General features: G+C 39.9%; 1 protein-coding gene across 1 annotated transcript in view; it reads right to left on the reverse strand.

Moving 5' to 3' along the window:
* Positions 1-11,115, reverse strand: part of DOCK11 (dedicator of cytokinesis 11) — a 187,270-nt gene that overhangs the window by 53,953 nt on the left and 122,202 nt on the right. The window contains 4 exon segments of the mRNA XM_081808354.1: positions 1,015-1,081; positions 6,637-6,748; positions 9,394-9,503; positions 10,102-10,177. Of these exon segments, the coding sequence (XP_081664480.1) occupies positions 1,015-1,081; positions 6,637-6,748; positions 9,394-9,503; positions 10,102-10,177 (365 nt within the window).

Consider the following 11,115-nt stretch of genomic DNA (forward strand, 5'->3'; position numbering starts at 1 on the left):
CAGAAATCTCAAACACATCCAGAAGTTGGGAGGATAGCATACTAAACTCCCACGTACCCAGCACCCACCAGCTTCAACGATTATCAGCTTAGGGCCATTCTTGTTTATCCTCTACTCTGAACAGGTGCCCTCCTTCTCCCTCCACCCTCCCTACCTCCTGTATTTTTTTTGAAGCAAACCCCCAACATCATACATTTTCATTAGTAAATATTACGGTATAGTTTTTAGAAATCGTAACTGCCATTTTTGTTTGCTGACGTTGTCTGCAAAACTGCACATACCGATTATCCCCTTTTTGTTTTGAAAGACATGCACATAAAAACATCATTTATGCGTGCTCTTTATTTATTTATTTATTTTTAAAGTAAGCTCTGCGCCCAACCTGGGGCTTGAACTCACGACCCTGAGATCAAGAGTCGTATGCTCTACCGACTGAGCCAGCCAGGAGCCCCTGTGTGCTATTTATCTAAAAATTTCTTAGATTTCATTCTAATTTTTCTTTTAGCTTTCAGTAAGGATTACAGATAGCTCAGCAAACAATCTAGGACAACTTCCCACCTCTACCTAGGAAACAAGACTGGATTTTCCCCCAACTGCCTTGGAATGGATATATATATATATATAAATATATATGCATTTCTGACGCCAGTAGAATTAGCTCTACAGAGGAGTATAAATTCTACATTCCAGTCATTGAAGCTGCTCCATTAAGCCAGCATCTGCTCCAAATGAATGCTTTTGGACAGCTGATGCCACTTCTAGTTTTCCAGATCACAGCAAGACTGCTGCTGGGCTGAACAATGGTCTATTATTAGCTAATTTCTCTGATATCATAAGTATTCCATCTCCACGCTTTCTTCCATCTGTGTGAAGAACCTGGTGTGCTAGCCTCAATGCTACCAAAATAGTTGAGTATTTCCTATGTTATTGGCAAATAAGCTGTTGGGAAAAAAAGGTAATATTTTATCCCCCAAATAAGGAGAAAATTTATGAAAATAAATTAATATAACTTACTCTAGAAGTATGAGAATGTTTATGAGCTCCTGAGGAGATACTTTATTCCAGTAAGTTAAGAGAGTATCTGAAAATGGAATAAATAAAGTGGTGGATCTTGAAATAAGTAAACAGCACAGTGCACCCCACCCAAAGTACCAATAACCTAGCTTCAACAACCATCCAGGTGGTTCATCTATATCCTCTCCCAGCTCATTGTTCAATACACACACTGTATTTGTTTGAATTAATTCCAAATGTACTGCTTTATCTGTAATTATTTTAACAATTATTTTTATTTACTTTGCAAATATTCCTTTGGATGGCTCATACTAATCTTGATAGCATCCCTGAGGGCAGAGGAAGGGAAAGAGACCTGGAGTTTTTAATGAACTTCCTAAAATTTTATGCAACACGGTGTGCTTATGTGTACACGGTGTGCTTATGCGTACTTTTTCCAAAGGGAGGGTCAAGTACCTTTGCCTGCTACTCAAAGGGCTCTGTGAACCAAAAAGTTTGAGAACTTTAAACTTTAGAAGAAGAGTTTTTGTTTTTTTCCTCTTTGCCTTTGCATTATAAACTCTGAAGTCTTGGTATTATGTAAATACACACACACACACACACACACACACAGACTTAAAAACAAAACAACAGGCTGAATGAAAATGGAGTTGCTTATGCTAAGCCCCACATCACCAAACCAAGACAATTACAGTTTCTGCTCTCCCAGGAATGGAATCTTAAACCAGTCAATTAGGAATCATCTGATCAGCACTAGTAATGTAATCTGCCTGATAGAGCCCAGGCATCCCTTAAAAGTGACTTTGCAATAACCAACCCACTTTCTTTCCCTGTATAAACTGCCTTGCTCCAACTCCCTTCTACCGCTAAAAGTCTTTCATTTTGTACAGCTCCTCAGGACTTCTTTCTGTCTGCTAGCCTGGATACTACCGGATTCTAATCAATTTTTGCTCAAATAAACTCTTAAAAACATGCCTGTTTATCTTTTAACCAAATGTCCACACGCATATATCGAACTATTCCAGATATAAAAGTCCCTTAAATCTATCACATATACTTCTCTTTTGACTTGCTTCTTTACTTCCAACATAGTGATTTACTGAGATAAAAAAAAAAAAGAAAAAAATACTGCTGCCACTTAACTCTCCATTCTTTTTTCATTTAATTTTTTAAAAAAGATCTTATTTTAAAGTAATCTCTATACCCAAAGTGGGGCTAGAACTCAACTCCGAGATCCTGCCACATGCTCTACCCACTGAGCCAGAGAGGTGCCCCTCTCATTCCCTTTTTATGCTACTCAGATATAGCTAAGGGTGCCAGTAGCTCTTAAACGTAAACACGCTATAGGTATCACAAAAGTGGTAAATGACAAAACTGCCAACCCAGCTAACAACCCGGGCGAGATGGGGATGGAAGACTAGGCGATGTTGGCTATACGGAGGGGGGGTGGGAGAGGGAGAAATGTAGGGATTTTGACTTTACTTCCAACTGTTTTTAAAGCCACGAGTGTTGATAATTTCCCAAACACTGATCCTCAAGAATAAAAATGCTAACATGGCATCAAGTTAGACTTGTTTTAAAAAATAAAGTGAACAGGGACTTCCGGTCTCCCCCACTCCTGCTTTTGAATGCCCTGCTGCTCAGAGAAGCCCAGATCTCCCAGAAGCCACCGGGTTTCCGGCCTCTTGGCCTCTCGTTGAAGAGCGGCGTGAAGGCGCCATCTTCCCTCTTCCACGCACCGGCTCTTCCCGCCAAAAGCCTGGTGCCTTCTTTCTGCCCAAAACACCGGGACTTTCTGCCATTCCCTGAACTACGCCTGCGCCAGCCTTGTGCCCAGAGACAGCTTCGCAGAAGGTCTGTAAAGAGGGTGACGGCCTCATCCTAGCCGCGGCTTAGTTCTAGTCAGCAGCTCCTCCGCCATTTTCTCGGCAACGGCGGTAGTGCTTTCAAGCCGCTGGCCTGTCTCAACCGTTTCCAAATCCTAAATCGGTGAGACATGATGCAGGCAGGGCACATGGGTGGAGGAGACAGGGGCGGTGGTAAGAAACCTTCAGGAAGAGATAAATTACAGTTTAGTGTATGTGATGTGTCGTCCGACGATTTTTTGAAAACCTGGCTAATGCTAAAAGAGCTCCATGACAAAGAGCTACACCGTTTACAGGCAAAATTAGCCAATTTGAGGAAAGACCGATTGGCAGATGGAAGGTGGATGGGCTCCATAGCCAAAATTAAAGAGCTGACCGAGCAACAGAAAGTCCTCAGTAGCACCATTCATGACTTGCGAGATCAGTTAAATGCAAAAATATGTGACCGCTGTTTGCTGAATGAAACCTACAGGAACACACTACAGCAAGAATTTTATGATATCCAACAACAAAATCTTAAGTTTATTGCTGAGCTTACTGAAGAAAGGAATAGGTTAAGAGAAGAAAATAGAAAGCTTTCTGCAAAACTAAACCTGAATCTGCAGCAGTTTCCCCCTTCTTTTTCTGATAACGATGATGAGGAATTCATTCCCTGTACTCAAAGGTCTGTGCCAGTTTTTTCGGTCAGGGAGCCTTCCCCAGGATCTCAGGGGCATCTGCCTAACAAACTGATAAAACAATCAAGTACTGAATGGATGAATTCTGGACAAAAGGAACGACAACAAAGTCCAAAGTTTTCGATTCCATTTTACAGTCAGGACCTCTTCGAGGAGCCAGAGATCTCTTGTGAGAAGCTTTCTTCTAATAGCAATAAGCCTACCAGAGAGAGCAGTGCCAATGAGAAGTCACCTGCAGGTTCTCCTTTAACATCTACCCTTGGTCCTCAAAGGGGGTATGGATTTCAAGATGTTTCAAACCTTCATGAAGACAAGCATGGCCAGCCAAAAAGGAAACGTATCTTCACCCAGAAGACCTCCACACAAAAGTGTGAAACTCAAATTAACTTCTCTTGGAGCCTTTCCAGTATTTCTACCACAGAAAACCCCACTATTCAAGTCATATCTGAAACTTCAGAGGAAAATATGCCTGATTATAATGGAAGTTCATTTCCCCCTTTTACACAGAGTAAGGAAAAATCCCCTTTAAAAACTGTATTTCCTTTTGACTCTACTTTAAAATCAAGTGGGAAAAGATCAAAGAGTGGTATTGCTCATTGCAACACTGGGTTTTCTGTAAGAGACTGCAGCAACCAGACGCTTTCCACCAAACAATCCACTGTGAAGAAGAATGCTAATGAATCTACAGGTACAGAGTATGATGCCGATAAGCCTCAAGGTGACACCCAAAGTTTCACCTTGGGGTCTGCAATAAAGAGAAAAGCTAGGATAGTGTTAGAAAAGGGGGGAAAGTAGCTTTCCCTCATCCTCTCAAGGAAAATGCTTTTCTTTTACAAGAGGACAGTCTTCCTGTCAATTTGGACTGTGTAACTGATTACCCCTGACTCTGATTCCCTTTCTCAGGAAATAATAAACAAGACAGTAAGAACAACAACAAAAAAGTTTGGCAAATGACTAAGACTTTGAAACAGTGAATTATTGCCAGTTAATAAAATATAGCCACAAATAGAAAAGGAAATTCATTCTGTAGAATCCCTGTACTTCTATATAAAAGTATAGAGGTCTGTCATCTTTTTGTTGAAATTAAGTTGCTACTGTTTATGAACCAATAAAGAAAGCCAAGAGAGGACCTGAAGAGTGTGGACTTATAAGAGTTCAACATTTAAATGCATACAGAGTGACTAAAATATTTACCAGACAAGACAAAGTAACTAGAACACATCCATTGAGAAAGGTCCAGAAGCAGATTTTTTCAGAAAAAAATGAATACGACTTTACATGCACAAAAGATAAAGAGAAGATGTGACACGACTGTGTACTGGTTATTAAAAATGTGCTTTTAAAAATCAAAAAGGAAGAGCAGAAGAAAGAAAAATCTAATGAGCAAAAACCAAATATTCAGCAAGCAAGGTCAACATTTACAAGAGGAGCAGGACTATGAAGTTCTCAAGAAACAAAGCAGTTATGGTCTTATCCATGACCTTAAAAAAGCTGCCAGAGGCTTGTCCCTGGTTATCACAGTATGTGGTGTGAGAGTGTGTGTGTATGTGTGCATGCACACGCACTCTACTGGAGTGGAGATGAGGAGAAGTAGTCAGCTGGGCATCTCCCCCCACTCCTTTCCCCACCCCCTCCCTTTTTTCCTCCCCCTGCCCCCAACTTACTTTCCCTGGGCTGTGGTGGTATTCAACTACTTTTCTTTTTCTGTTGTTTTTTTTTTTTTTCATGTGTCTCTTAGGCCTTTTTTTTTTTTTAAACAAATTTATTGAGAGAATTCATGGGCCATAAAACCCATTTAAAAAGTGCACGATACAATAGTTTATAGTATTTTTCAAGAGTTGTAAAACCATCACCCCAGTTTTAGAATATTTTCATCACCCTAAAAAGAAACCCCGTACACATTAGCGGTCACTTTCCATGTTTGCCCACTTTTCACGTTGTGGGAAGAGAAAAACAGTGAGCTGTGGCTGTAGTTGTTAACGGATCCATTATCTCTCAGAATGAAATACCACTGGGGTCAGAAATGATCTCCCTTTATTTATTTCTTTCCCAAAACAGGGAGGTACATCATAGAGTCTCAATATAATCTTTGATTTTTACCCTAAGTTATACAGTCTTAGGATTTAAAGATTAGAGTTGTTTTTCTACGGTTTTATTAATACATTCTAGAATTTATTATTCATATCTTGCTATTTTTAAGGTCTTTGATAGTTAACTATCAAATTATTTTATGTTTTTATATCCTGCATTATTATAAAAAAGATGTAAAGTAATATTTAAAAATATTTAAATATAAAAATATTTAAAAATACAGCAAAAAATAGAAAATAAGTAAAAGAGAATGATTACGATAATCAGAACCCAGGTGCTTTTATGTTCTTCATTCCTGCATACATGTTTCTTAGTGAAAATACTGAGAAAAGGAAGAAAAGGGAGAGAATTGTGTAAGTTAATGTGATATCTGGGAATAAGATAACCTTCTGATTTTACTTCCAGAGGACATGCAGTTTATGAAAACCCTTTGGTTATTCTATCATGTAAATAACTGGTAATACTAGTAAATAATACAACTGTACACCAAGGGGGAAAAAAAAACTGGAGGCTGAAAAACAACCTACCACCACGCAGCACCACACTACGAAGATAACAGCGGCATTCCCAACCCTCAGAGAACACTTCCTGTCTTTTTGTTTGCTTTTGGTTTTCCAAATCCTGGGTCAAATAAAAGCTAAAGTATTAAATATGACTTTTGGTTATTATTTCCTTCTGTTTACATTGGTCACTTAATGCGTTATAAGCTCTGCGTGGAAAAAAATACGTTTAGCACTTTTAAAACTACGGTTTCATTTTAGAAATCAACTTTTAAATTAAAAAAAAAATAGTTCAAAGAATCAAACCTGTATGACCCAAGTGAACCTATTTTAAGTTAAAAATTGAGGAACGTTTTAAGGTCAGAGTCTTCAGTGATCGGTTTCTAACGTGCATGTGTTTTACATACAGGTGATGATCAAATATTTGTTGCATGACCCTGTGAGGGTGGATGTCTAGTAGAGACCATGCTTAATATGCTGGTAACTCACCTTCAGAAATCATTTTTACTATATACAGGTAACACATTAAGAGGCTTCTGATTTCATACTGGTCGAGTCGGTTATACTGGGATACGCTACCCCTTGTAGAATTCTGTCGGGTCTGCAATAGAAAGACAGGACTTTGTCAAACAATATTGGTACTATACTTTTCCATAGCTTTTCACTCAATAACTACTTGTATCATTAGTCCTGTTCGGGATAATTCTAAGCCTAAATCCAGATTTTCTATCATACTTGGAAGGTAAATGAGCCGAATCTTTCTTTGATGCTACTGCACAGAATAGTACTGCTAGAAATTACCTGCGGGTCTTCATCAAGATGACAGCCATGGGCGATGTGTTTCATTCCCTTAAGTTCTGTGTTTCAGTAGCAGTAAAAAATTTAAATAACCATATGTGGCTATTCCAGGAAAGATAGCTTTTACATGGAGGGGGAACTTAACTAAGGTATATGGAAGCACAAACATTTTAAGCTCTTCTATTTTGAATCTTTCAGAGTCTATTAATTAAAATTCAACCTACAAATAATAGGTCAGGAAATCTGTATTTTTTTAAAAGGGCTAATATTACAAGATAATTATATGATGAAGAATCCAGTGATACTTTAGAACTACAGCTTCTACAAACCAGTGATGTTCCTTTTAATGACTTTTGTTAAAATACCAGTTGTTAAGCATGACAAGATCTGACTTATTTGGGGATTTATAAGAATAGAATACTAATAATCTAAAGAGTTTACCTTATTAAAAACCAGTTCTTTCACAGTTGAGCTAAACTGGGCTGGACATATGCATTTACTAAACCAGGATTTACTAAGAACGAACTTTCACTTGGAGCAAAACACTTAGGTTCTGAATGCTTGCTAGCTGTGTGATTACTATTTTTTTTTTAAAGATTTTATTTATTTACTTGAAGAGAGAGACACAGCGAGAGAGGGAACACAAGCAGGGGGAGTGGCAGGGGGAGTGGCAGAGGGAGAAGCAGGCTTCCGGCCCAGCGGGGAGCCCGATGCGGGGCTCGATCCCAGGACCCTGGGATCATGACCTGAGCCGAAGGCAGACGCTTAACGACTGAGCCACCCAGGCGCCCCTAGCTGTGTGGTTATTAACAAGTCATTTAACTTCTTTGTCCTTTATCTGCCTTACCTATGACAGTGTCTGTTGACAGAACTCTAAATGACATAAAATAGGAGCCTTTGTGAATAAATTACTATTTACCCCAAGGCTCAAGGAAGTATATTCCAGGGGTTCTCAAGGGGTGGTTCCCAACCAGCAGCATCAGCATCACCTGGAACTTAGAAATACAAATTAGCAGGCCCCATCCCAGACTGAATCAGAAACTCTGGGGGTGAGGCCCAGCCATCTGTTTTTATTAAGCGCCCAGGTGATTCTGATGCACACCAAGAATTCCATGATATAGGAGAAACATTGCTGGAATCAGAAAACCCGGGTTCCGGTCTGGCCTGCCATACCTGTATGGTTGTCCTAAGTCACAACCCAGTTTTCATTTGTAAATTGAGTTGGAATTTATTATTTTTATGCACCCTTCTAACCCTAATTTTACATAATTCTGTGATTTTACATAGCAGCATGACACGGCTTTATTGGTCCAAGATGAAGTTTCTCGGGGCGCCTGGGTGGCTCACATGGTTAAGCGTCTGCCTTCGGCTCAGGTCATGATCTCAAGGTTGTGAGATCAAGCCCCGCATTGGCCTCTGAGCTGGGTGTAAAGCCTGCTTAAGAGTCTCTTTCCGGGCGTCTGGGTGGCTCAGTCGTCAAGCATCTGCCTTGGGCTCAGGTCATGATCCTAGGGTCCTGGGATCGAGCCCCGCATCGGGCTCCCTACTCGACCAGGAGCCTGCTTCTCCCTCTCCCACTCCCCCTGTTTGTGTTCCCTCTCTAGCTGTGTCTCTCTCTGTCAAATAAATAAATAAATAAATAATCTTTTAAAAAAAAAAAAAGTCTCTCTCTCCCTCTGCTGCTCCCCCACCCCCACCACTTGCTCTTTCTCTGTCTTAAAATAAAATTAAAATTAAATAAAATGAGGTTTCTCTGTCTCAAGGCAGACATATCCCAAATTTTAGAGAATACATTGTGATTAAGTGATGATGGGACACTGAAATCATCAATTTGGAGGCCTAATTTTTTTTCTCCCATGTTAATTACTCTTTTACAAAAGAATAAAAGGCTGAATTAACTCTGCCAAGAAGGGATTTAAATGACAACGTGCACTAGATATTTTAAACTTGAACCTTCCCTCTCTAGAACAGGTTACAGTATACGAGGATTAGAGGTATTCAAAGTTAGAACTCTTAATGACGAATGCCTTATCCTCCATAAAGTTTTTTTTTTTTATATTTTATTTATTTATTTGACAGAGAGAGAGAGAGCACAAGCAGGGGGAGTGGGAGAGGGAGAAGCAGGCTTCCCGCAGAGCAGGGAGCCCGATGCGGGGCTCGATCCCAGGACCCCGGGATCATGACCTGAGCCGAAGGCGGACGCCCAACGACTGAACAACCCAGGCACCCCCATAAGCAGTTTTAAATATCCAAGTAGCAGCTGCCATGGTAGGAAGGAACCACTGCAACATCCAAGAATTACGGGATGCTTTTTACAGATCCAGGCCGACTACAGGAGAGTAGAGAGCCTTTAATTTATATAAAAAGGCAGACTGAAAAAAAAAAAACAAAACAGACTGTTGTAACCTAACATATCCCTAGGGTTATCCCTTATATTTAGGTTCTTACATTTTCAACAGTTCCGCTCTGATCTGGAAATCCTGTTGCTCCTTCTGGGATGAGGGAACCTCTTGAATCTTCCCTCTTGATTCCATGTCCATTTTGAAAAGCCCCATAAGCTGGAAAAAAGCCAAGTCCTTGTTAACAACATGAAAAATGGTCAAAAAATATTTTTAAAAATAAGTACTGGGTTAATTTAAAGATAGATTTTAGGGAACGGATCTTGGTCATCTAAAATGTGAAGTTTCTATTTTATATCAAAACACCGTAAGAAGCCTAACAAAGGGTGACTTTTTTTTTTTAAACCACTTGAAATACTTTACTATGTATGAAACTACAAGAGGTTCTCTGGAAGTAATAAAGGAAAGCCATACAATTTGAGAGATAGTTTTATAGGTGAGGAAACTTGGGCCCAGAAAAGGGAAGTGTCTTATCCAAGACTGGAGACAGATAGGATCGGAAACCAGTGTTTTTCTCATTATCCTTTATTTTACCAGTATACCAAAGCTACATTTTAAACAAGCTTAGATAAGGAAACTTAAGCAAAAAAAAAAAAAAAAAAAAAAGTGGCTGCAAGTGTGAGTCAGATTTAATTAAACTTTAGAAGAGATCATGCTATGTATAGTTGTTATTATGAAGTATTTCAAAAATACAGAGAAGTACAGGGTGCATTTCTACACAGCCATGCAATGTATAATCTTTAAAGGACTTAATTACCAGTGTCTTTGTCAGTGCTCAGACTCCCTCTATTTGTAGGTGAAGTGAAGCCACATGCAAACTCATCCCTGGATGCCTGTAACACAATGTGACACCTCTGTCATTTCAACAAATTTGTACACGAGGATGAGAAATTGGAATTAACAGAATGAGAGGGTACCCTAACTTTAAACAAAGCTCACTGTGAAAGTCTAAATCAGGTATCACTGTTGGTATTTTGGTGACATCTCTTTAAAAACGGGGCACTAGTGTACTCTGCAAGCATGACCCCTGGCCAAGTAACAGAACCCTAGATGGCTGGTAAAAGCTCCGACTGGTTGCAGTCCAGTCATGGCTCAGTAATCCTCCTTGGAACTAGGTGCAATGCTGGAAGGAGGAGTGTGACCAGAAGCCCTAGATGAATTTCAGCTACAGAAGAAAGAACAGATAAGTAAAATATTTCCAAATATCACGGTCGAATGTTGTGGAGGGAGCAGAAGCATGAGTTAACTGTGTCTGTGAAGAAAGACCAGCCTAAAACCCAGGTAGATAATGCAGCACCCACATTTAGCTGATTTACGTAATCGGGAGCTATAGGCAATAAAGCCATCAGGGAGGCTTAAAAGCAGCTTTCTCAGGAACCCAAGGCAGGCTGGACAAATCGACGAGGACATTTGATAGGGGTAATTTCCAAAGGAAGCTGTAAAGGACACAGTTCAACCTGCCACTCAACAATATAACATGGCTACTGAAAGTGTGAAGGTGATCTTGGGCCATTCGGAACATGGAGTGGGGGCAGGGCAGGACTTAATAGTCCCTCTGGGGAGACTATAAAGCATACCATTCTGTGCACCACATTTTAATAGGGCGACTGGTAAAATGGAGCATATTCAGAAGAGCGTAACCAAGATTGTCAAGGGTTTGGGAATGACAAAAGATGAAGTAGAGAAATCTGGTCTGGAGAAAAATTTAGAAGGCACTTGTGCAAGGGGTATCATGTGGAAGTGGGAACAGATGTGTTCTATGTATCTCTAA

Source organism: Leptonychotes weddellii, chromosome X (assembly GCF_054177405.1).
Source record: "Leptonychotes weddellii isolate Sample4059 chromosome X, ASM5417740v2, whole genome shotgun sequence".
NCBI classification, from domain to species: Eukaryota; Metazoa; Chordata; class Mammalia; order Carnivora; family Phocidae; genus Leptonychotes; species Leptonychotes weddellii.